We start from the raw sequence: 27,261 nt of genomic DNA, 5'->3' as shown, positions 1-27,261 counted from the left end.
CCCCACCATTGCATAGATCCGGAACTGTTTCAGCCATGCAGAGTTCTATTAAGTTCTGCTGCTGAGTGTAGAAAGTTAGTGATGGATCAAGAAGGTTTACAAAAATTCTGCTATGTCACCAGTATTCAGACATGGATAAATGTACTTGTTAAAAAAAATTGAGACCTTTTATTTGAAATATCCTATTGCCCCCAAGCTTTGGAGCTGGGTCTTGAATTTCTGTCAGGGTTGTGCCTTTGTCTTCCCTGTGAAAGTCTGCTCAAATCTGGCCAAGTTAAATGCCTTTGAAAAATCATGGTTGGTGCATATCCAGAGAGACATCTTTGAGTTTAGAAGCTACAATCTCCAAAGATTCCATCCTTCCTGAGCATGCCTGATCCCCTCAGAGTTCCTACTGCTGACTAGACTGTGCAGGCACCACCCCTCACAGAGCGACTCAGCATGCTGGATCCTCTCACAGGTCCCACCTATGATTGCACTGTATGGACCATTCCCACAGAGCAATTGAGCATGTGGCTTCTAGCCCAGAGCAACAGGGACTCAGAATAACTTTCCCTGTTATGCCTATTCTCAGCTTCTTGATCTGGGCACTGGAAATGAGAGCTGGGTCCTTTCTCACCTATGGTCTCAATGACCACTTTGCTAGCATCCAGGCATAGTGGAGGAGGAAACCATCTTATCTGATTGCACAGGGGCAAAAGCCAGAGTGAGGTGAGAGAAAAGTGTAGCTTCAGACAAGCTGTCTGGTGAGATGAGGAACTGACCTGAACTGGAAGGACAAACCTGGGGCTGATAGAACAAGGAGACCAGCACTCTGTCAGAGGCCACAGGTCTCAAACACTAGTCCACAGCACATTTAGGAGCCAGTAAGTTCTGAGCAGTGACCAGTGCGGTGTTAACAGTTGCCAGAACTACAAGCTCAATACGTAAGAGGACTCCAGTCCTGGGATCGGACTGGTGGCACTGCGGGGGTCCAACTTGGTTCCCAGCTTTTATTTAAACCAAGCAGAGGAACAGGAAGTTGTCGGTTTCCCCTGGGTTTCCCCTGTTTAGGACTGCCTCCCCTATGCTATGTGCTCCTGCTTCCTGACTCTAGTCTCCTGGTTACCGGAACCTGCCTGACACCTGATGCTCAATCTGCACTCTAGCCTCTCTTGGACTCTGATCTCCTGGTTTCTGACCTGGCTTGGCTCCTGACTCATGCTCTGACTCTAGGTCAGACCACCCATGTAGTAGTAGTGACACACTGGGAATGGACACTGGTACTGAGAGCTAGGGGGGAGGGAAGTCTGGATCAGGCTGAGTGGGGATGCTGGGACTGGGAGCCAATGAAGTAAATGGGTGGTGGGGGCTGGGCGCCAGTTGGTTTGGGATGATACTCAGGTCAGACAAAGAGCTGTGGGGAGGCGGAAGACTGGAACTAGCTGGACAAGAACACTGGGATTAGGAACCAGTGAGAGGGGTGGTGGAGACAGATCTAAGAAGAAGCTGGGGTGCTGGGGGGAGAGCTGGGACTGGATATGCAAAGCGAATGGGACAGGAAGTCAGGGAGGGAGTGCAGGGGACTGAGATTGCATAGGAAGACTGGGAGTGGGAGCTATGTGGGGGAGAGAGGGAGGAAGGAAGAGACAGATAGGTCAAGGAGCCAGGAGTGGGGAACTGGGACAGGCTGAACAAGGAGACTGGGGACAAGGAGTAGAGGCAGAAGGGGGAGAGTAGGACTGGGATGAGACGCCTGAGGTGTGTAGGTTGGGCCTGGAAAAAGGGGGCAGGGTTGGTGAAGAGAGAGGAATGGGACAGGCTGGAAGGGATGGGGAAGAAGGGGTCAAGGTTGGGGGAAATGGGTAGAAGTCTTTCCTCCAGAGCCTGGAATCAGGGGTCCTACAGATAACAGAAGAACAATTCCTGATTTTTACCATTCCTTTAATGCCAGCAAATATCTATGAAACCCCCTGGCAAAGTGTGTGTGTCATTCTTCTAGTGTTGATCCACAGAGATGATGCTGACTTACTGTTGTTATCAGTTGCACTGTTAGCTTACGTGGTAGAGAGGTCTGTGTAGTGGATCTAAAGGGGCTCCAATGCTGCAGATGTCCCATGTGGGTGTCAGTATGATGCGTTATGAGGGAATTTCGGGGGGGGGGTGTCAGTTTGGATTTTTTAAAAACCAAGGAAATTACACACATACATTTGTGTTAAGAATATTATAAAGATTGCAAAGTCAAGCACTAAAAAACTAGAGAATACCAGAATTAAGGTTGCCTTTGCAACCTTTTTTTTTTTTGGTCCACTTGATCATATACATTATGTTATAGTTTAATTTACATGATTACACAATAATATAGTAATTTGTTTTCCCTGAGACCCCTGCCTCATTTAATGCACAGGATGCATGAGCTCTGGGGAAGAATGAGGGTTGTGTAGTGAAGGAGACTGTTTTCTATAAGACCCCTGCTTCATTTGCTGCAGAAGCTGGGAAGGGGTGTAGTGAATGAGGCAGGGGATTGCAGAAAGGGAAAAGACGGTGTCATGGTTAAGTCAGTTGAATGCCACTCCAGAGAACTGGATTCTATTCCAGTCTCTGCCACAGAGTTCCTATTTGATGCTAGGTAAAAAGAACAGGAGTACTTGTGGCACCTTAGAGGCTAACAAATTTATTTGAGCATAAGGTTTCATGGGCTACAGCCCACTTCATCAGACGAATAGAATGGAACATATAGTAAGAAGATATATATACGTACAGAGAATATGAAAAGGTGGAAGTTGCCATACCAACTCTAAGAGGCTAATTAATTAAGATGAGCTATTATCAGCAGGAGAAAAAAAACGTTTGTAGTGAGACGAATGGTCATTGATTATATGTTCCTCACTTTCTGTGTGCTCAACTTGAGACCCTGGAGCCTGATTTTCAGAAGTTCTGAGCACTCATAGCTGCAACTGCAATGGGAGCTGTGCTTGAATATATGAAGCGCCATATAATGCTATGTATGCCGAATAATCAATTCCTAGGCATCCCAAATTAGGCATCCAAAATTATACTCTTGATCTTAACCTCTCTGCTTCTGTAAAATGAGAATAATGCCCCTTCATATCACAAGGTGGTGTAAAAATGTTTGTGAAGTACTCAGCCACTATAGTGGTGAGTGCCATAGAAAAGCCCTTGAGGAAATTAATAATTGTGACTTCAGAGAAGGATTCAAAAAGTATGCAATATACTCCCCTGCAATACATTCAGACAAGAAATATGGGAAGGATGTTTATTTTGATTTAGTGGAATTTACCTCTCAGAGGTCTGGATTGTTCCTGGCTCTTACAAGGCTGTGCAATAGGAAGGGCATAAGGAGTCATTCCCCTACCTTGTGGAGCCTATGTAAGTCCAAGCAGAGTTGCAGCCCCTGCACTCCGGAGCATACAGGAACAGCTCTCTCCATCCTCCCCAGGGACTAGCCATCTTTTATGCCGGCAAACTAAAGTAGCTGAAAAATAGAAGGCACTGCCCAAGGTTCTGGACCATATGGAAAAGCCTGAGCAAGAGCTAACTCAGGCCTGGTCTACACTGCGGGCGGGGGGTGTCGATGTAAGATACGCAACTTCAGCTATGGGAATACCATAGCTGAAGTCGAAGTATCTTATTCCGACTTACAGCGCGGGATCAATGTCCGCGGCTCCCCCGTCAACTCCACTACCGCCGCTCGCTCTGGTGGAGTTCCGGAGTCGACGGGGAGCAAGTTCGGGGATCGATATATCGCGTCTAGATGAGATTCGATATATCAATCCCCGATAAATCGATCGCTACCCGCCGATACGGCAGGTAGTCTGGATGTACCCTTAGGGAAGATCAGAGAGTTTCCATAGGATTGATTGTAAACATTGGGACTGGTTCTGATTAGTAGAGACGTGTACCTGTGTGGGTGAAAAGAACCAGAAGGTGAGTGAAGAGCAATAGAAGCAGTGTGAGTGTAACCCTGCAAGGAAGCTGAGAGAGAGAGAGAGAGAGAGAGCGCTGCTTTTGTGTAGAGTACTGGCTGGAAAAGCAGTCTGGAAATTGTGAGCAAGGAAGCTGTCTCCTGTTTTTTGTTCCTATGTGTTCAGGGAAACAAGAGGTGGTGTACGTTCTTTGTAAATACACAGGATTGCACCAAAGAAATACTGTATTTGACTTTTATCATCTGTTTTTCCTCCTAATGGATGCACCCTGGCAAGGCTGCAAATATTTGCTAATCACTCAGGCTAAGAGGCAATAACCTAAGTAGTGAAGTAAGCACAAAAATAACCACATATTATGTGCTGTTTGGTTGAGCCCTGTTAATTTACACAATTTGATGGAAACAAAAATGGCAAATTAAGCAATTTTTCTTGTAACCAGAAGCTAAAAGGAATACATTGTACTGGGAGATGTTTCTTTTATATTTAATGAATTGCCTTTTAAAAACAGGTAGCATTAAAATAAAACAAAAACAAACCTGAGCATGACAGTGGCATGCAATGAACAAAAGAATGCACAGTGGGAAGTTCATGCAAGCAAACGTCAATTCTCACCTGTTAGCTTCTGCAAATTGGTTTGCAGACAGCACCAGGTGTGTCATTCAAATGGACTAAGTGTGACATTTTATCCACAGTTTAAAATAATTGAAATGCATTGCACTGAATCACTTCCTTGGCAGGCATCCCAAGCAATGGCATGCCATTTATTTGGTTCTGAGTACATGGGTTCTGCTGTGTGTTGTAATGGAAAATCCTCATCTTTTATAATTCAAGGCTTGCCAAAGTCATTAAAAAATAGACTTTCAAAATTGTATACTAAGGTTCTGTGGTGCATTTTGCAAAATGGCTTTAGAATTAGATATCATTAGTGCTTACTGATGGGCTGTCAGCGATGTCAAAGCCATTTTGAAAATGCTTAACAAATATGCAGAACCAGCTCTTCTTTTATGTAAAAATTCCTTTTCATAATATTAAAAAGAAATTCTAGCAATGAATTTTATTGCTAGTATACCTGTGGGGTGAGTAAATCCATTCAGGCCAAAATTTGCCAACTTGGATGCCTAATTGATTGCACCTAAATCAATGGCCTGATACTGAGAGGTGTTGAATTAATTCTCCAGTGCCTTCAAATGAAATATCAATTTCGGTGCTCTAGGCACTAGGTTTCAAAAAATTTTCTTCAGTCTTTAGCCTTATACTTTTTTTTTTTAAAGATTCTGATAGTGCCATATTTGCCAGTGCCTCTTACCTTTTTCATTGTTACAGATGACTCTTTAGAGGCAGTGGCATAATGCATTCATGTTCTCAGCCCAACTAGTTCACTCCATTCATTCTTAGCTTCTTTTCTGGGATTTTTATTGCAGTTTTCAGAATTGCAACTCTTTATTCACTAGCAAAAATCTGCTCTTTGTCAATAGTGAACTTGATTAAAAGACCTACAGTACATCATTTTCATCTGGCACCAAATGCAGCAAAATCTTTCATACAGCTCTAGGCCATAATTAACTTTTTCATTATTTTTTATTTTACCTCCTCATTAAAAACACACATTAGAAATGGCAAGCCTCAAGTTAAACTTCTCCCTGGACAATTGTAACACATTAGACATTTTTGTGGCGTATTACAGTGATTAATTTCACTGTTGATTCACTTTTGAGCACACCCATTAATACACACCATATTATAATTCCTATAATTTTTAAATTGCTTTAAGGTTACATTGGCTATTTTTCTTAAATGATTAATTAGATTTTCTGATTTAAATGTAATTAGAAATATTTTGCTAAAACTTGCTGATTAGACTATGACTACAGTTGTAGTTTATTAATATTAGTCCTGAGATGACTAATGAAAAAATCATTGTATTAATAGCCCTGGGGCTCCTCTCTATGTACACAGAACAGATACACATGGGCACAGTGTCAGTTTCCCTCACAAAATCTCTGACCAATATACTTCAATCCTGACCTGAGGGGCCACTCCTAGGATAGAGTGGGCATTTAATCTCTGATGATTCAGCCTTTTAGTTCTATAATGAGACTGCCAAGAAGGGTGCAAGTTTAGGTGATGCTTTTTGTATTCTTGACATGAGTCCACTGGGAAATGGAATGAGACCACTGATTGATTTAATCTAGGACACAGAATAAATGATTCCAATTTTATCTCATTGTTACGACAAGTGTCTCGGAAGCACTTAGAACATGAATCTTAAAATGGTGAACTCATTGAAAATATTTGAGAACTTATAGCAATGGAAATTCTCCCCTCTGTGAGCCCAAAAGGCTGGAGAATTGGTTTATAAAGTGACTGCCTTTCTTCCGATAGTCAGAAAACTGTTGCCAGCATTCAGGATGAGTAACTTCAAAAACATAGTTACTGATCTTTGGTCCTTAGACTTCATGAGGCACTGATTATTTTCAGTTGCCGTTGACTACTGTAGAAGTTATGGGTACTCAGCACTTATTAAAATCACACCATTAAAAAAAAATTCTGGCAAAGTTACAATAAAATGTTAACATATGACTTCATACGTTTCTTATTCAGGATCAGGTTAATATTTAAAGAACCTACCAAAGATTTAGGCTTGCTGGCTTGGGAGCCCTTGTCCTCTGAGTATGCTGAGGAGTGACCAAACTTCTAAATACCTATCCTCTTTATAGCACTTCTTGTGTACATACTTGGTATGAAAGCTTTTCCATTACAAGGACAGTCCATATCTTACTATACCAAAATTTGATGGGAGGAGAAACCACATTTTTACAATAATATGCAGTACAAAGTCTTGCTGCTAACAATAAAAAAGAAAGTAATTGTAGATCTTTTACTGGAGCATTAAGTGAGCAGGTCAAGGGATCTCAAGGAAGCTGGAATTTTGTCATAAAATGAAAATTTTTAATAATTTTCCCCAAAGCCATCCAATTCCTGGACACAACCACTGCATGTGCAGATAGGGCCCCATTTCCCCACAATCTAATAGAGCACCTAAATATGACTGATATTAACTGGAGTCAAATGTGTCATGTATATTATAATTTGTATACATGTTCTTTGGGCTACACAAATTGAAGATGTATATCCCCTTTCCTCTCATCAAGATCAACTTCTTTGGCCAAATCTCTCTCCCATCTTTTAATCACATCATTTGTGTGTGTATTTGTCTGAGAGAGAGATGATTGGTGTTTACAACTAGAGAATTTAAGGTGAATTTTCTCATGTTTTATGTGCAGAAGCCCAGGGTTTCTCTGTAAAGATCTGAAAAACATACACCTTAAGTACTCTGTTTATGTTGGCATGAAGCTATTCTCAGACCCTTGTACCTGCCCAAAAGAAAGAGGCTGGTAGGGGATCGAGGGAAAAGAACAAACAATACAACACATTGATTTGTCGATACAGATAGATGTATATTGTGACCTTTTTTAGGTCAGCCCAGACCACTGAGGGGTTATGACACTGCCTGCCCTGCAACTCTAGGTGCCTTCAGTGCTATGATTCTATAGCTCACAGCCCTGACAGCAACAGCCAGCATGCAAGCGTGCAGGTCACTCCCCGGCTTTCACCACCCAGTTATTTTTTGTAATTTGACCCTCAACACTCTCCGGTCCCAAATTTAATTAACTAGTGTCTCTTATTCAAATAAGTGTTTCTCACCAAGTCTCTCTTCCTGCATGACTGATCAGACTCTCTGGCCAGGACCCTTCACAGATCTCGGTTCCTTTGTCTCTATGGGTGAATTATGCCCAAAAGGCTTTCTGTCTTTGCTTCTATCTTCCAAAGTTTAATGACTTTGCTTAAGGAAGCCCTCCTGGGAAGCTGAAGCCATGTTAATTTTGCAGCTTCCTCCCTAGCCTCTTAACTATCTCCCCCACTTCCTAGTTTGATGGCTTTGTTTACCTTTTTATGTAAATGTACCTTCATTGTCTCTGCCTGATGACCAGGCTAGTCAGACAAGCAAATACATGTTCTTTGTTAAAGGTAGACTGGGCTTATGCATTGCTTGCCCATCACATATTTAGAGCATATTTATAACTTTGTATACATCCTGTATATAGATCATTCAGTGATTTTTGGGATCAGCATGTTACCAGTTCGCATATGCTACCTTACGTGACACATTTTAGATACAGATTATGACCACAGTGTGTTAGGTGTAGTGAGTATATCAGGCCTGACAAAAGTTGCTAACAGGGTAGTGAACCACCAATGGGCCTCTGTGTTACATAGATATATACTGGATTGCAGAGTACGTTAATTCCTATAAATAGCTGTTCATTTGCTATTACAGCAAAGAAACATCTGTCAATATTGTATTGGTTGCTACATTCATCCAAGTTTCTTCAGTTTACCCCACCGAGCTACTTTTCCCACAAACACGATTCTTTTCTGCCTTTTCTGTTTAACACCTTTGCCAACAGTTCTAGGGCTACCTCAGAGATATTTAATTAATTTTTATTATGAAAAAGGAACTGGAGAGGAGAATTATGAAATAAGATCTGTGTGTGTGATTATAGATTTCAGAAGAAACACTGCACTCCAACACTGAAGACGAGGGCCCTTTCCAAGGAATGGAACCCTATCTTGTGCGGAGACTTTCCTGCCGCAACATCCAGCTTCCTCCTCTGGCTTTCAGACAATTGGAGCAAGCAGACTGGGATAAAAAGAGTGATATGGAGACTATACCAAGGCCCACCAGTCTTCCACTAAGGAGTCCTCCATTGATTGCCATCACATCGGCAGAGGCCAGTAGGTAAGTGTTGACCTTAAATGTTTCCCATTTTTAGTCCTTTACTTTCAATGAGAATTTCCTTTAAAATTGAGTCAGAAAATCTTCATAGCTAAAATGTTAGACTCCATGCAAAAAAGTAAATGAAGGTAGATTTCCCCCCCCGCCATAACTCCAAACCAAGAAATGAAAATGATTGCTACAATTGGAGTAAAAATGTCTGTTCTGTAATGTATGGAACCATTTTGGTGGTGCTGGTAGAAAATATTAACAAAATATGATAGTGTTTTCTAAAATTATGTGACTGAGACTTAGTCATGCTGCATATACACCCTTGGTCATGTCAATCAGAAATGTTGGGAAAAAGTGACTCAGACCATTTGGGATATATTATATTAAGAAAAGAAAGACTGCCAGAGGCTTGGATATCTAGTATTGGTGCAATTTGTGGCTTTAGTATATGTGGAAATATTTCATATGCATACAACTTGAAAACTAAGTCAGAGAATTTTGAGGGGATTAGGTATTTGTTCCTAGTTGTTGATCAATAGATATGTTAGACAGATAGTTGTACGTAATATGTTTTGGCTGTAGTAGTTTGTTGTCCTATTCTTATGGAATTATCTCCTATCTTGTCTGTGACTTCACTCACTCTGTGTGTGGGTGTGTTTTATAGGTAGGGCTGGCAGTGTCACTATTAAGGTTGTGTGATGCTTCCCATTATTGGACCCTGTTTTCAGTTGCTTATAACTTTCCCAAATGTTAGCCACTTGGGATGAAATTTTATATGCCAGATGTCTGCCTCAGGGTGATGATGATGGCTTTTTTTAAGCTTCAGCCAAATGATTTGGCCATTTCAGAGAACAAAGTTACAGAAAAATTAGGGGGTGTTTTGCCCATGTTAAAATCATTTTGAGGCACTTTAGTGCTCCCAGGCTCTATAGCAGGGATTTGAAATATGGTAATAAAATATGGAAATATGGAGGGAGGGGGCAGGGAGGCCTTTGTATCAGGGATGTGCCTTTTGCTTTTCCTGTGAAAATCCACCCGAATTTAGCCAAGTTATTAGCCTTTGAAAAGTCTCAGTTTGCACATGATCAGTATAGACTTGCTAGAGCTTTGCAGATAGATAACTCCTTGAATATTCTGTCCAAACTGAACTCCTTCCTGGGGCTGAACAGGATTTTCCCTGTAATTGTAGTTCTAAGCTGCTGAGGTTCAGGCATCAGACCAGGTCCTCCCTGAGTCTTCTTTTCTCAAGACTAAATAAGCCCAGGTTTTTTTGAACCTTTTCTCATAGTCAGCTTTTCTAGACCTTTTATCATTTTTGTTGTTGTCCTCTGGACTCTCTAATTTGTCCACATCTTTCCTGAAGTGTTTCGCCCAAAACTGGACACAATACTCCAGCTGAGGACTTACCAGTGCCAAGTAGAGCGGGACAACTAGCTCCCATGTCTAACATATGACATTCCTGTTAATACACCCCAGAATATTAACTTTTTTTCACAACTGCATCATATTGCTGATTCATATGCAATTTGTGTTCCACTATAATCCCCAGATTTTCTTCAGCAATAGTACCACCTAGCTAGTTATTCCCCATTTTGGAATCAAATATTTGATTTTTCCATGGGTGGCAGGTGAACCCCCAGTTCAGGGAGGCTAACCTCCTGCCCCGCCTCTTCCACCTGAAGCCCTGCCCCCACTCGGCCCCCTAACCCCACTCTTGCCCACTGGGGCCAGAGGATCCCAGAGTCCCCCACTGTGGCCAGAGGAGCTGTTTCTGATTTGCATCAGTGTAGATGAGAGTGAAATCAGAACTTGAATGTTCATTGCCAAATGATGAAAAATGGAAAGTTGTCCTCTCATTTCTCTGAAGTTTTACTACTTAAGATGTAAAATTGTTTTTTCACATTGGCAAACTGTTCCTTTTTATTCCTTCTCATTTTCTTTTGAATGTTTTAAGAGTGTTAAATATATCTAGCCTGTTTCTGATCTCACATTAGTGTAAAGCCAGTTAATCAAGGCCATTGTTGAGATGAAGGATTTGTAGGCTTTATATTAATGTTTCACTTCTAGAGCAGCTAGCAGGAACTGCAAAAAGAAGTGCTTGTCAATTGATGGGTTGAGCATGCTGCTGATAGCAACTCAGTTACATTTATTAAATTTAGTGATTGCCAAACCTTCCATATGGCAGATTAGAAGTATGCAGGCAGCCTCTTTTAATATTTATGAAAGTGCTTGTTTTTTAGGGTTATATTTCAACAATGAGCAACATATTTAGCTTGCATATATATATATATGCAATAGTAAGATGGGATATCAATAATAGGTTTCTGCATGTGAAGAAATCCTTTAACTTTTAGTCTGTTCTCTTCAAATAACAAGTAGAGAGAGGTGAAATTTTTCACATAAATAGTCACCAAAAAATGTAGTTTTAGACTGATTGAATCTATTTGCACATTTGTATTGACTTCACCAAATAGCATTGACTGAACCAAAAAAGTCAAAACATTTTGGTAATGTTGAAATGAAACATTTTAGTTCAACTCAAAAAAATTCATTTAGACTTTCAGGCATTTGACAAAAACAAAACAATGGATTCACAAAGCAGGGTGAGTTGGGACTGCCTCCTTTATAAGTAGAGCCCTACCAAATTCATGGCCATGAAAAACACATCACGGACTGTGAAATCTGGTCTTTTGTGTGGTTTTACCCTATACTAAATAGATTTCATGGGGGAGACCAGAGTTTCTCTAATTGGGGGTCCTGGCCCAAAATGGAGTTGCAGGGGGGTCACAAGGTTATTGGGGGGGGGGTTCACAGTATTGCCACCCTTACTTCTGTGCTGCTTTCATAGCTGGGCAGCTGAAGAGTGGCAGCTGCTGGCTGGGAGCCCAGCTCTGAAGGCAGAACCCCACCAGCGGCAGTAAAGAAGTAAGGGTGGCAATACCACACCATGGCATCCTTACTTCTGCACTGCTGCTAGTGGCAACTCTGCCTTCAGAGCTGGGCTCCCAGCCAGCAGCTGCCCCTCTCCAGGTGCCCAGCTGGGCAGCGCCACTGGCAGCAACAGTGCAGAAGTAATGGTAGCAGTATCGCACCCCCCACACACAGTAACCTTCCAAACCCCACACAACTCCTTTCTGGGTCAGGACCCTACAATTACAACACCATGAAATTTCAGATTTAAATAGCTGAAATCATGAAATTTACTATTTTAAAAATCCTATGCCCATGAAATTGACCAAAATGGACCCTGAATTTGGTAGGCCCCTACTTATAAGTATTAGTCCTGTGGCTAGGGAACTTATTTCAGATATTGGAGACCTGGGTTCAATTCCCCCCTCTACATGATGAGTAGAAGAGATTTCAACTTGGGTCTCTCCCATTGCAGGAGAGGATCCTAGTCACTTAACTATGGGATATTCTTGGGCAGGTCTTTCTCAGTCTCTCCTGTTGAAGATCATCCACTTTTTATAAATAGATAGTCATTGGAGCAGGGACTTAAACTTTGGATCTTTCAACCTACACATTTGCCTGAATTGTGCGTTCAACTGTAAAAAGTATGTAAAAAATCATAAGTTGTTACAAGAACCTGTAATAACAAATGTTGATGAGAAAAGGTACGAAAGGGAGACAGAATAATTGAATTAGCCTAAACAAAAAGCCAAGCTGATATGTTCAAAGACTGTGATGCAATTATGCTTGTTAAAAACAGGTGCTATGGAGCCCAAAGTTTAATGAGCTCATATGGGTATGTCAGCACTCAGGCCTAGTTAGTGACCAAAATAATAAGGGGATGGGCTATTCCACCCATCATACCCTTTCTGGGTCCTTAAAAGAAAGAGATTTTTGGTGAAAGTACAAAAGAACAAATAGAACAGATGGAACAGACAGACAGAGGCAACAGCTTTACCATCATGGCCCTCACCCTCACTGTTTCCTGGGACCCTAGCCCTTCATCATCCTGATCCTGAGAGTTGTCTTGACCAGAACAAGCCAGCGAGAGAGGGACCCAGATGGCATTGCCACCCTTACTGGCTCCAGCTGAATCCCAAACACCAGCTGGACTGACAGTTATTACCACCTTTGATACCATATAAGAGCCTATAAAAGTAGGGGCCTTTTCCCTTCTAAAATTGGTCTTTAACAACAGAAGCAGCAATGATATCTCCAGCCCATCTCAACTCACTTCTCTTTTCTGCCAAAAGGATCGTTATTACCATCTTTGATACAATTTAAGAGACTGTCAAACAGGGAGGCAGTGGCACCCGAACCAAGGGGCCAGGTGTATATAGCCCTCAGGGCCGGCTTTAGGACATGCGGGGCCCGATTCGAAAGAGCTGCCGCCAAAATGCCACCAAAGACAGCGGCAGTGATTGACCTGCCGCTGAAGATAAGGGTGGCAATTTGGTGGCAGCTCAATCGGTTGCCGCTGTTTCCGGCAGCACTTCGGTGGAAGGGGCGGGGCCCGATTCCTGGGAATCGCCCTAAAGCCGGTCCTGATAGCCCTCCCACTTTTTGAGAGTGGATGGACCCTGCACCCTTCCCCTCCTTTTCACCCTCAGGCCCCACCCCCTGGCCAGGCCAGTGTGGAGTCCAGCCGGGAAGCCCGGGCAGTTGTGGGAGCCGTGCAGACTTTCCAGCTGCTCATGATCTGGGGGGGTTGAGAGCAGCCGCTAGCTTGTGTCGTCCCCCCCACTCCCTCAGCTCTCCACCCAGCCCAGGGCAGGTTGAGGTCAAGGGTTCACAACTCTGTGCCGGCTCATTATAGTTGTCTGCGTGGCTCTCTATGATCCTGCTCTGGCCAGGGGGCAGGGCCTCGGAGCTGCAGCCCGGCCATGGTAAGAGCCGCGTGGGCAACTGTGGGAAGCTGCAGATGCTCCATCTGCCCTGGGCGTGGGGGCCCAGGAAGCAGGGACATGGGCTAGGGTTGCTTTCCTTGGGCCCCCTGCACTGTGGGCAGGTGGGAGGGTCTGCTGCAGTGCCCAATAGCTGCCCATGCAGCTCTTATCATGGCCAGGTTGTGGCTCCGAGGCCCCTCCCCCCGGCCGGAGCCAGGTGCGGGAGAACCATGTGGGCAGCTGTGGGGAGCCTAGGTCCCTTCACTTGTCCTGGGTGGAAGATCTGGAGGGTGGGGACACAGGCATGGGGCTGCTTTAGGCCCCCACCCACCCTGGGTGGGCAAGGGCCAGCTCCCCAACCCCACTCTGACTTCTGGCTTGGCTGTGGGTGGGGCCTCTGGGGAAGAGGGGGACGGGGCCTCGGGGGAGCAAAGGCCCCTGGCCACCCACTTTTGGGAAGGCTCCGACATCCTTGCAGGGAAGGGAAGTGGTTCCTTCTAAAAACTGTCTACAGCTAAAGAGAAAAGGAACACAGGAAGCTGTTAAAATGAAAGCCTAATTTAATACTTTATATTTCAAATGCTTTAACTGTTTTTCCTTCTTTTTCTGTATCTTTAATAAAAGTTTAAAAGGATTTATAATGACGTGTTTGTGATGGTGCTAAGCAGGCTGAAGTCATTGTACACCAAGCCCCATATCTTGTTTAACACCATATCATGTTGGACAGTGATTGGATTATGTTAATGTCTTTGGACTGCTTATTTTATCTCAATGCAACAGTTCCCCCATATTCTGGATGAGTGCCCTAAACCCTCTGGGCTGTAGAGTCATTTTCTCTCTTGCACTGGCCCAATGGCTATTTATTGTCATCATGAATTACTATGAATTGCCGCTATAAATGACAATGAATGATGATTGGTCCAGGGAAAGGACACTTGAAATGGTCTAGTCTGAATAAAACAATTTCATAGGTTAGTCTGACTAAAAGGCTTCTTGAAATATGATCCAAGAATTTTCAGCCACCCATCCATGCAGATACTATTGTATATTCCTGTTTCCCCTCCCATCCACAAGCAACATCCATCTGGTTACATCATCTCCAACAGATAGATGAGGCGACCAGCTCCCTCAAGAATATCTCAATATTAATTTCAAAGGATGAAGTGCAGCAGCAATCTCCCCATCGCACAGAAACCCACTTCCAGATGTTACAGTACCTCCAGGAATGAATCAGCCTGGGGAATAGGAGCCCTTAGATTGCTCCAAAAGCCTGACTTTTGCATGACGATGAGGCCAGCTGTCTCAATTTGCAACATTCTTGTTATAATGCTTCTGCCCTCTTAATATACAATGTGATTGATGTAATCTGATGTGAAATGTCACATTAGTGAGATGCCAGTTCCATAAATGGAAAAGCCTAAAATGCATTTGGAGACTGCATTTAAAAAGATATTTTGAACAAAAAATCTTAGGTATTTTGGGGAAAGGATGTTGTTACACAGTCTTCTAATTACATGCTAGCAAGTTTCATGACATTTCACCTGTGTTCCCAATTAGGTGAGCATGTTTCATATGATCAGTTTGACGAGCCCTTTTGTTATCCTAAAAACTAGTATGTTGTTACATCTGAGCCAAGGTTTAATCCTATTGTTAGTTTCAACAAATCCATTGAAACTAAACTTTATCTAGGGGTTCACACAGAAATAAGACCAAGGTACAAACTGCAAGATGTAGCTCTTGTAACTGAGTTGTAACACAACATACATTAACCTGAACTTGGAAGAAATCACATAACTCTTAGACCTCCTAAGAAGTTTTAAACGATCTACTTCTCTGATAACTTTAGACTTGGTACGTTTTGTTATGAACCCATAAAGAGGCCTGTTTCCATAGGCTGTTTTGCTAAGATACTTGCATTTTTCTGGCAAGCATGAGTCTGTTTTCCAGCAAAGGGTCTATTTTAGAGTGAAAACGAGTCTCATGTTCTTGCATGAAATATAGGCCAACATTTGCATTTTCTCTTAAATAACTATTTCAGTATAATTGCAAGTAGAGCAAAATTGGGAGATGGATTCTCAGAAACGTGCAAATAAAAATGACAGTTTTCACTGCAAAATTCTGAAAATACAAATTTCAGAATTTCACACAGCTGAACTCTGTATATGCTCAAATTGCATTTCCTATTATTTACTGCTTTCTGTGTTGTTCATACACTACTCTTCAGGCATGAATGTTATTGTACTATGTAAGGTTTATTTTAAATTGCTCTAATATTGTTTAAATATCTAACCAAGTAAAAAGATTAAAAAAAAAATTGGTGGCATTAAAGACCGTTGTGGTGACAGTGATGGTGGCTTATACCATAGCAAACTTTTGGAATTGTAAATGTAGCACATTCTTAATCCATGAAGCTCCATCTTTCCCATGCATCTGCTCCAGTTTAGCTAGCTGTTCAAAGATGATGATGATGATGGAAAAATATTGTAAATTAGATAAGCAATGTCCTACTTAAATCCTTAAGGGTTGATCCAAAGTCCATTAAGGTCAATTAAAGTCTTTCTACTGACTTCTGTAGGTGACAGATCTGTCCATAAATTATTTTAAAGTTGTCCCTACTTCCCTCTCCCCTCTTTGAGATGCAGTAGTTTGGTCATAATTATCAACTGTTTTGCTAGGTGCAAACTGCCTATGAAACATGGGTAATTTCTCCTCAGTTTTGAGAGGAATTATTTGGAGAATTAAGATCGATACTCTAATTGTATAGACTGAGAGCACTAACTTCTACCATGGTAAATCCTGGTGTCTGTCTCTGGGTCTCCCACTCTTGTCCCTCCTAAAATAAGATATTAAGGGCCAGATTTTTTTAATCTTTACTCAAAAGATGAGTTGTATTTTACTCTGCAAGTAGTAAGGAACTACTCAGCATGAGTAAAGGTGGCACAATCTGTCCCTAAATAACTTATTACTCCAGGAAAGGGTTTCAAAGAATAATGGAGAAAGCTCTGGCTTTTATTATAAAATTGCCACAATAATTTTACTGTCCAGTAAACTCATATTGGAAGTTGTAACTGTTCCAGGTTATTGTTTTAAGAGCTTGAGTGTTGCCAGGGATGATGAAAATAGGGAACTTGGACCATAACAGAGCAGCATGCACTGGAAATGAATCCTGGGAGAAAGCTGCTCTTCAGGCGTATAATTTTGCAGCTCAGCAGGGTAGTTTATGCACTGAAAATAAGTGGGAACTACAGTGTTGAAAGTTTTAGTTTGATTCATTTTCAGACTCAAAAATGCTGTTCTTTGGGCCCCCAAGCCTCAGCTGTCTCTAGCAGCTTCACACAGGTTTAGGCTGCTTTCAGCAGAAGCAGCTGTGCACTGACTCACCTGCCAGTAAGAAGAATGAACAGTAACACAATAATTCTTAGCATTTGTATAGCATACATCTTTCTTTTAAAAGTGTAGTAAACACATTAACTAATTCTCATGTCACCTCTCTGATGTAGTTAAATAGCCATGCATCATTATCCCCATTGCAAAGAGGTGAAATGACGTGCCCAAGGCCACGGACAGAATCAGTGGCAAAACTGGAAATGGAATTCAAGAGCTCCTGGCTCTTAACCCCTTTCTTAGATCATACTGCCTGTCAGAAAGTTGTTTGTGGAGACTGGAAAGAAATGTTCAGACATCTTGAGGCTCTTGCATCCTTAGCCAATAAGTTTAGTAAGTCAAAAAGAGGTGTTTAGTGAATGCTCCAGTCTGGATTTGCACTATATTGACTCTTGATCTCATTTAATCATAGAGGATAGCAGATTGTTAGAAGCAAAAGAAATGGCAAAGTATTAGATTCTACTACAGAAATGTCACGATCTAATCTGCACTTTCAAGATGAGTTTTCCCTTCCTGTGACCAGCACCAGTCTCCAGTGTAGTTACCTATGCTCTGGTCTCACTTTGGATGGCAACTTAAAAATCATCTCAATTGATTGAACTCTTACAGTTGATATGCGTACTTCCACCTTTTCATGTTCTCTGTATGTATAAATATCTCCTGTCTGTGTGTTCCATTCTATGCATCCGAAGAAGTGAGCTGAAACCCACAAAAGCTTATGCTGAAATAAATTTGTATTAGTCTCTAAGGAGCCACAAGTATTCCTGTTCTTTTTTTAAAAATCGTTAATGCTTTTATTGCTCGAAGCAGTCCTTATATGAACCAAATATTGGATAGACTTTAGTAAACTGTGGAGGCAAAAGGATCATAGCAGAATACCTGGATTCTAGGCTTCTCTGATAGTTTGTGAAAGCATTTCCCGCCCCCCCCAGGATTACTGAAACTTTTGCATTTTGCTGTTAAGCAGAGGACTGTGGTTTAGATTTGGCACACTGTTGGCCTACACAGCTACTGGATCCTGATCCATTTTTGGTCACCTGTAACTTCTTTTTAAAATTTGGAATTTTAAAAACACCATTATGGTAGATTACAATTTTATTTGACAGCTGTAGAATTTATTTTGACTTGGATTATATTCTTCCATTAATGAAGAGATCATCACTTAGTAGTACCAAAGCTCTTGAAGGACATTGTGTAGACTGGAAACATGTATTGCCATAATCTGCTCATTTGCGGTTTGGGGAGATAGAGTGTGTGTGTGTACACGTATTTTCTAGAAAAGGGAATATCTGCAAATAGCACTTCAAAAGAGGAACATGTTGTTTAATAAATATAACTGATAGTTTGTTTGGAATTTATATGTTAAAATATTTTCAAATTTTGTTATTATGTCTTTGATATATCTCATCAAAATATGGGATTTCTTCATCTGACTAGTCTCAATTTCATACTATTGTACTTGTGTATTCATGCTGTTTGGTTCTGTTGTTCAAGAAGTAGTAGTAGGATAGTGTCCCTGTTTCATAGCTGGTTTTAGTTATATGTGGAGTTTTGTTTCATGAATGAGTGATCTCTTTAAATCGCTCTTTCTCACAGTTCTCCCAGGAAGTCTATTTTCTTTTTCTTTCTAGGACTGAGTATTATATGGTCTTTAATTTCCCACCCACGTGCCTGCTTAGATGATTGTGACACCTGGGATGTCTGGCCACAGGGATTTACTTCACAATGCAGGAGACAGGAAAGTAAAAGGCAGCTTTCTACAACCTAAATTATAGTTGCTATGGATCAGATACCTGGTGATGGAAGGAAAAAACTAGTTGAGATCAAGTTCATTTTCTGCACAAAGAGAGGAGCAGAGATGATGTACGCACTCTAAAAAAATTGATACCTCTCAGGCATAGTCTGTGTTTGAGCACAGTTTCTTAACTTAGTTAGGAAATGAACCAGCCAATCTGGGGCTTGATTGTTGCCATAGTTATCGCTGAAGAAGGGGGGTTCAGCCACGGCAAAGGCACCATTGCCTCTAGCCTTGCAGCTCACACATGGACATTTGCAATGGACAGGGATTTACAAAAAAGGAAGCAGTTAGAGGCAGGGCAGGAGTATTATCCCAATCCACTACCTCCCAGGGAATCTGCACAAAAGCTAAAACAGTCTAAGGCTCTGTTAACTTTCCTGTGGACTGCCAATGTATTATGGAACCACACTTAACTAATAGGGATTCTGGGCAATCCCTAGTGGAGTACGGAAGAGTGGTCATGAAACTGGCATATAAACACAGGACCTCTTTGTAGATAATCCTATAGCCAGTAGTGAGCTGGAGCCGGTTCCCACCGGTTCGCGGGAACCGGTTGTTAAATTTAGAAGCCCTTTTAGAACCGGTTGTCCCACGTGGGACAACTGGTTCTAAAGGGGCTTTTAAATTTAACAACTGGTAAAGCTCCAGCAGCTCTCCGCCCTGCCCCCAGCCCCAGCTCACCTCTGCCTCCTCCCCTGAACACGGGAAGCCTGGGAGGGCTGAGAAGAGCGGCTTTGCGCAGGTGAGGGGAAGGGGGAGCGAGGAGGGCTCCGGGGAGGGGCGGTGCGGCCCAGCTCCCTGGCCTCGGCCAGGTGGCGCACCTCGGCCCCGGCTTTGGTCCTGGCCAGGTGGTGTGGCCTGGCTCTGGCCCTGGCGGCACGGCACGGCCCTGGCTCCGGCTGGGCGCCCCGGTCCTGGCTCCTGCCGGGCAGCACAGCTCAGTCCCGGACCAGCTCCGGCAGCTTGGCCCACCTCTGGCCCCAGCCCCAGCGAGGCACCCCGGCCCCGGCTTCGGTCCTGGCCGGGTGGTGTGGCCTGGCTCTGGCCCCGGCGGTGCGGCACGGCACGGCCCTGGCTCTGGCCAGGCGTCCCGGCCCCGGCTCCTGCTGGGCAGCACGGCTCAGTCCCGAACCAGCTCCGGCAGTGTGGCTCAGCTCTGGCTCCGGCCGTAGCCAGGCACCCCGGCCCCGGCTGTGGTCCTGGCCGGGTGGTGTGGCCCGGCTCTGGCCCCGGCGGCGCGGCACAGCACGGTCCTGGCTCCAGCCAGGCGGCCCGGATCCAGCTCCTGTCGGGCAGTGCGGCTCAGTCCTGGACTGGCTCCGGCAGCACGGCCCACGGCACCCCGGCCCTGGCTCCGGTCCCGGCCGGGCGGCGTGCCCCAGGCCTGGCTCCGGTCCCAGTGGTGCAGCCTGGCTCTGGTCCTGGTGGCGGGGCCCGGTCCCAGCCCGGCTCTGGCCCTGACTCCGGCTGGCCGGGCAGCGTGGCTCCCGCCCGGCCCTGACTCCGGCCAGTCACCCCCAGCCGAGTGGCCCCGGCCGAGCGGCTCCGGCCCAGCTGAGAACCTCCGGCCTGGCCTCCAGCATGGTACAGGGGCAGGGAGGGGGTGTTGGAAGAGGGCAGGGGAGTTTGGGGGTAGGTGGATAGGGGTTGGGACAGATAGGAGTCGGGCGGTCAGAGGGCAGGGAACAGGGGGATTGAATGGGGGCAGGGGTCCCGGGGGGCCATCAGGCATGAGAGGAGGGATTGGATGGGGCGGCAGGGGGCAGTCAGGGGACAGGGAAGGGGGGAGGAGGGAAGGGAAGGGGGGAGGCAGGAGTCCCCGGGGGGTGTGGTGTCAAGGAACGTGGGGGGTTGGATGGGGCAGGAGTCCCGGGGGGGAGCCATGACCCCCTTGTGGGATGAGGAGGAGGGAACCGGTTGTTAATTTTTTGGCAGCTCACCACTGCCTATAGCCCTTGTAAGGAGGTGGCAAAGCCTGCCTATCCCTGTCAAAGAATTGGGAGGACACTCTTGGAAGAGACCCTCACAGAGTTTGTATTCTCCTAACACTCCCATTATATAGGTTTTTCATGGGAGGGGGATCATCAGCCCTGTAGTTTAGTATCAGAGTGGTAGCCGTGTTAGTCTGGATCTGTAAAAGCAGCAAAGAATCCTATGACACCATATCTGCAACCAGTGACACCATTACAGGACCTAACCAGATCAGCCACACCATCACCGGTTCGTTCACCTGCACTTCCACCTATGTAATATACGCCATCATATGCCAGCAATGCCCCTCTGCTATGTAAATCGGCCAAACTGGACAGTCTCTACGGAAAAGGATAAATGGACACAAATCAGATATTAGGAATGGCAATATACAAAAACCTTTAGGAGAACACTTCAACCTCCCTGGCCACACAATAGCAGATCTTAAGGTGGCCATCCTGCAGCAAAAAAACTTCAGGACCAGACTTCAGAGAGAAACTGCTGAGCTTCAGTTCATCTGCAAATTTGACACCATCAGCTCAGGATTAAACAAAGACTGTGAATGGCTTGCCAACTACAAAACCAGTTTCTCCTCCCTTGGTTTTCACACCTCAACTGCTAGAACAGGGCCTCATCCTCCCTGATTGAACTAACCTCGTTATCTCTAGCTTGCTTCTTGCTTGCATATATATACCTGCCCCTGGAAATTTCCACTACATGCATCCGACGAAGTGGGTGTTCACCCACGAAAGCTCATGCTCCAAAACGTCTGTTAGTCTATAAGGTGCCACAGGATTCTTTGCTGCTCCTGTAGTTTAGGTCATGCTTCTGTAGCTGAGGACAAACAATATTTAAACCCAGCCTTTTCAGAGCATAGATGGGCCCATATATTCCTGCCTGAAGTATAAACTCTCTTTCCCCCAGCATTTTCATACTCTGAAGACTGAGTCCTGTAAAAGGAAAACCCTGACCATGACAAATATTTTTATTTTAATATAGTGATATGTGGCCTTTCTGCGGGGATTATATGAAGTCCAGCACAGCATTCTCAGCCTTGGGAAAGGAAGAGCTATGGTGACTTTTAACCACTTTTCAGCTAAAAGCAAATGTGGGCTGTTGTGACTGGCGAAGGTTCTGGTGTAACTGAGGCTATGGCTAAAATAGAGAGAGAGCTTACAATGGTGTAGCTGCATAGGTGCAGCTTCACTGCTGTAAGCTCTCTAGTGTGCCCACTCTAAACTGACAGGAGACTCTGGGGGGTCTGTATGATATGCCGGCCTCCCTGGGTTGCCCATATATTTATGCCTGGATCTGTAATTTTCACTCCATGCATCTGAAGAAGTGGGGTTTTGACCTACGAAAGCTTATACCCAAATAAATCTGATAGTCTTTAAGGTGCCACCGGACTCCTTGTTGTTTTTTTCAGGAATCTCTGTACTACTCTGCACTGTGCCCCTGCCCAGGGCCGGCTCTAGACCCCAGCGCGGCAAGCACGCGCGTGGGGCGGCCCTTTCCCGGGGGGGCGGCAGGCTGGGCCGGCGGACCTGCCACAGTCATGCCTGCGGGAGGTCCAGCGGAGCCGCCGGACCTGCGAACCGTCCGCAGCTGCGGGAGGTCCAGCCGAGCCGCGCGACCAGCGGACCCTCCGCAGTCATGCCCGCGGGAGGTCCGCTGCTCCCGCGGCTCCGGGGCGCCTCCCGGGCATGACTGCTTGGGGCGGCCAAAAACGTAGAGCCGCCCCTGCCCCTGCCCCAGCATCCTGCCAGTGCTTGTGAGAGTGTCCTCAGGTCGGGAAGTAGCCTTATGACTTACTCTGCAGTATCAGTGCCAGGGCAATCCTTTCCAGTTGTAACCAGGGCTTTTGGGATCACTTTGCACTGCTCTAGCCTTTTAGCAAGCAGAAAGCAGCCAGAGCAGGGAGAGGCTCTAACATTTGCATTTTATTTGTATTCCTTTTGGGAATGTTCAAGTGACAAGCCCTTCTTTACAAGGTCTATTCTGTTAACATATTCGTATGGTCTCGACCGTCTCGGCTTTGGCCAGTTGCCCACACACAATGTCTGATTTATTGAAAATGCAATATAAAAAAGAATTGTTAAACCAAAGGATCTCACAATATGTACCCCAATGTATTTTGTCACATTGATGCCAATTTAATGATGACAAAAGAAATCAGAAATCCTATCTAGCCATAAGCATGCACAGTGTTTATCTCTTACGAGGATTTTTTTATTTTGGAAAATGCCTGTTCACATTAGCCTTTCTTTTGCACTCTTCCTGATTTGCATGTAAATCATCCCTACAGATGCAGTTTATAAGTGTAAACCAAAAAATCTACTTGAGTGACACAGGCCTATAAACCTGAGGGAGAGAGTGAAGGATCACTTACAATACTAAAATTAGTTTTGCATGTGACTGAAAATAGTTTTTAAGCATCTGCTATTACTGCTAAAGTTTAGTCACTTTCATCCAATGCCACTCAAAGTAGAGAATAGTTTCAACTAGAAAGTCTTCAATTCTTTGCAGTATGCCCTTCTATACCATGCTTGCAGGACATACAATATATTTCAGTATGTAATAGTATTGGTCATAACTTCAATCCATTAATTTTACTATCATAGTGAGGATATTACATTTTATTATAGGAAGAGTTGGTAGTGATCCCTATGTTTAAGTTGCCTAGCAACTTAAACATTCTCTAACACCTCCATTTTTTGCAACAAGCCTTTGAAATTAATCAGGGATAAAGCCCTGGACCCAGAAAAGAACCTTTTCTTCATAGCATGAAGTTCCGTTCTGGTTTAGCTGAATAAAATACTTTCAAAAACTGTCATTTCCTGTCTATTGCTTGCCTTGTCAGCAAAATTTTGGCAGCATGCCAAAATAATAAATGAGCACAAACATTCTAATCTAAGGGTACGTCTACACTACAAGACTATTTCGAATCAACTTAATTCGAATTTGTGGAATCGACCTTATGAAGTCGAAGTTGTGTATCCACACTAAATACACTAGTTCGACTGTGTGAGTCCACAGTAACGGGGCCAGTGTCGACTTTGGAAGCGGTGCACTGTGGGAAGCTATCCCACAGTTCCCGCACTCCCCGCTGCCCATTGGAATCCTGGGATTTCCCCCCAATGCATGCTGGGGGGAAAAATGTGTCGAGGGTGGTTTTGGGTAACTGTCATCATTGAACCGTCAATCACGCCCTCCCTCCCTGAAAGCACCGGCGAGAAATCTGTTTGCGCCCTTCTCTGGTCGGTTACAGCTCGGACGCCACAGCACTGCGAGCATGGAGCCTGCTGCGATCATCGCTGCACTTATGGCCGTTGTCAACTCCTCGCACCTTATCGTCCACCTCTTCCACAGTCAGCTGCTGAGAAATCGGGCGAGGAGGCTCCGTCAGCGCGGTGAGGACAGGAAGTCACAGAGTGGCGCAGACCTCTCACAAAGCAGGGTACGCCGCGCAGTGGAGATCATGGTGGCAATGGGTCAAGTTCATGGTGTGGAACGGCGATTCTGGGCCCGGGAAACAAGCACGGACTGGTGGGACCGCATAGTGCTGCAGGTCTGGGATGAATCACAGTGGCTGCGGAACTTCAGGATGCGTAAGGGCACTTTCCTTGAACTCTGTGACTTGCTGTCCCCTGCCCTGAAGCGCCAGGACACCCGGATGCGAGCAGCCCTGACTGTGCAGAAGCGAGTGGCCATAGCCCTCTGGAAACTTGCAACGCCAGACAGCTACCGGTCAGTAGCGAACCACTTTGGCGTGGGCAAATCTACCGTAGGGCTTGCTGTGATTCAAGTAGCCCACACAATCGTTGAGCAACTGTTCTCAAAAGTAGTGACCCTGGGAAAGGTCCAGGTCGTCATAGATGGCTTCGGCGCGATGGGATTCCCAAACTGCGGTGGGGCTATAGATGGGACTCACATCCCTATCCTGGGACCGGCCCACCAGGCCAGCGAGTACATTAACCGAAAGGGCTACTTTTCTATGGTGCTGCAAGCACTGGTGGACCATAGGGGACGTTTTACCAACATCTACGTGGGGTGGCCGGGCAAGGTTCATGACGCGCGTGTGTTCAGGAACTCTGGTCTGTTTAAACGCCTCCAGGCAGGTATTTTCTTCCCGGACCACAAAATAACGGTTGGGGATGTGCAGATGCCTACAGTGATCCTCGGGGACCCAACCTACCCGCTAATGCCCTGGCTCATGAAGCCCTATACAGGCGCCATGGACAGTGACAAAGAACTCTTCAACTACCGGCTGAGCAAGTGCAGAATGGTGGTGGAGTGTGCTTTCAGACGTCTCAAGGGGAGATGGCGGAGCTTACTGACTCGCTCGGACCTCAGCGAAAAAAATACCCCCGTTGTTATTGCTGCTTGCTGTGTGCTCCACAATCTCTGTGAGAGCAAGGACGAGACCTTTATGGCTGGATGGGAGGTTGAGGCCAATCGCCTGGCTGCTGATTACGCTCAGCCAGACAGCCGTGCCGATAGAAGATCCCAGCGGGAAGCGCTGTGCATCCGGGAGGCTTTGAAAGATAGGTTCCTTGGAGAGCAGGGTAACCTATGACTCTCCAGTTGATTTACAGAGAAGCTGAACCTGAGCCTGTTTCAGTGACTGTTGACTTCGATCTGCGGTTACATACCCCGTTCTCCAGGTTTCCCCCCTTCCAACACACGTTTTAAAATAACTTTAATGGAACACTGATTATGAATAAAGTTTTCTTTTAATTATGAATTCCTGTTCAAGGGTTGAAACATGGACGCAGACTGTGGTGGGTACGGTGTGCACTGATGTCCAGACCGCTTCTACACTAGAGGAATGACAGGCTCCTGCTCCTACAGCGGTCTCTGGGGGGAGGATGGTTGCAGGTGGGTGTGCAGGAAGGGGTGGGTTTGCAGGAAGGGGTGAGGGGTGCCGTCTTTGGGACGGAGTTTGGATGCAGGCTCTGGACTGGGGGTTGGGGCGTAGGAAGGGGTGAGGGGTGTGTGGGAAGGGTGAGTATGTGTCCGTGGATGAGGGCTCTTGCTGGGGCTCAGGGCATCGGAGAGGCTCGTGGCTAGGGGGAAGGGCATGGTAAGGGCAGCCTGCCTTGCCATTTGTGGATGTCAGGCGCTAGGACCCTGGGGCAGCATACACCTCACAGACTGACCCGGGGCAGCATTCACCTCCCAGAATGACCCTAGTGCCTAGTGACTGCAGTCTGTGTGTGTCCTGCTGTTGATCCTGCCCCCAAGTCTGTACCCTGGTAATGGAGGCTGTCCTATGCAATTAAAAAACCCCTCCCCCCTTCACACAAAGTCTTCTGACAAGGAAAACGTGACGGAAACAGTGAATAACAACAAACTACTTTTAATACTCAACTACACAGTGGGGGGATGAAACTTGGATTTGGGACTGGGTGATCCAGGAAGGGAAGCACTTCTCACACTTTAGGGAATGAGAGCTGTTTGGTACATGAGCGCTCTGCTGGGGTGGAGTGACAGTTTTCACAGCCCCTAGCGCCCCTCCTTCTTGTGATTTTGGGTGAGGGGGGACAGGACTTTGTGGCGGGGGAAGGCGGTTGCAGATATAGTTCAGGGGGGCTCTCTGCTCCTGCCTGTGGTCCTGCAGAACATCTACAAGGCGCCGGAGCGTGTCCGTTTGCTCCCTCATTAGCCCAAGCAGCGTTTGAGTCGCCTGCTGGTCTTCCTGCCGCCACCTGTCCTCCCGTTCGCTGTGTGAGCGCTGGTGCTGACATAGGGTCTCCCTCCACTGTCTCTGCTCGGCCGCCTCGGCTCTGGAGCAAGCCATCAGTTCCGAGAACATGTCGTCCCTAGTCTTTTTCTTTCGCCGCCTAATCTGCGCCAGCCTCTGTGAGGGGGATGCCGGGGCAGTTCGTGAAAGAGCCGCAGCTGTGTGATGGGAAAAAGGAAGTGATTTCCTTGAAAAAATACATGTTTGCGAACAGTGAACACAGTCTAGTCAGTTTCTGTGAACAAGACCATACAGGGCACCTAGTCTCACGAGCTCTCAGGACAAGTTCGAGATTTCGGAATACGCTTTCATTGGCTGCGGTCTTGCACAGGAGATCGGACAAGCGGGGCGGTACAGCTGAATCCGTGTAGCAGCCAGGCCTGGTAAGCACTACACTATAGGCTGCTTAACAGTTAATGGATAGCTGTGCCCTCCCGCTGAAGGCAATCTGTAAAGCATAAAGTCTGACCCTGTTCCAGCCCCTCGCGGCTGTGCACGGGAAAGATCACTGTATGCTTTTCCTCTGTGGCCTCCAACACGTGGCTGTTAAGCGAAGGTCATTGCTATGCAAAGTAAAAGTCAAGCATTCACAATAGTAACAGTACACTAATTGCCCTAATTAGATGCAGCAGTCGCCGAACGAGATTAGCCTGAGGCGGGTCACTCGGAGAGAGAGAGAGCGGATGCTGCTTGAATCCCTGCACAGACCAGGACCGTACGCTGCAATGCTGGTGGAGGCAATGATTCCACTGTACATTAGGATGGCCTGGCGCGGAAGAGTGTGCTTCCACGGAGCACCAAATAAGGCACCTCTC

At 45.4% G+C, this 27,261-nt stretch overlaps 1 protein-coding gene across 1 annotated transcript in view; it reads left to right on the top strand.

The window, feature by feature from the left end:
- LOC123372867 (cAMP-specific 3',5'-cyclic phosphodiesterase 4D-like) overlaps window positions 1–27,261 on the top strand; it is a 334,135-nt gene that overhangs the window by 164,565 nt on the left and 142,309 nt on the right. The window contains exon 3 of the mRNA XM_045021427.1: window positions 8,492–8,727. Within this exon, the coding sequence (XP_044877362.1) occupies window positions 8,492–8,727 (236 nt within the window). The remainder of the gene's footprint in view (window positions 1–8,491; window positions 8,728–27,261) is intronic.

The sequence above is a fragment of the Mauremys mutica genome, chromosome 6, assembly GCF_020497125.1.
Source record: "Mauremys mutica isolate MM-2020 ecotype Southern chromosome 6, ASM2049712v1, whole genome shotgun sequence".
NCBI lineage: Eukaryota > Metazoa > Chordata > Testudines > Geoemydidae > Mauremys > Mauremys mutica.
Note: the sequence above shows the minus strand (reverse complement) of the source record. Positions and strands in the feature narration are given on the sequence as shown.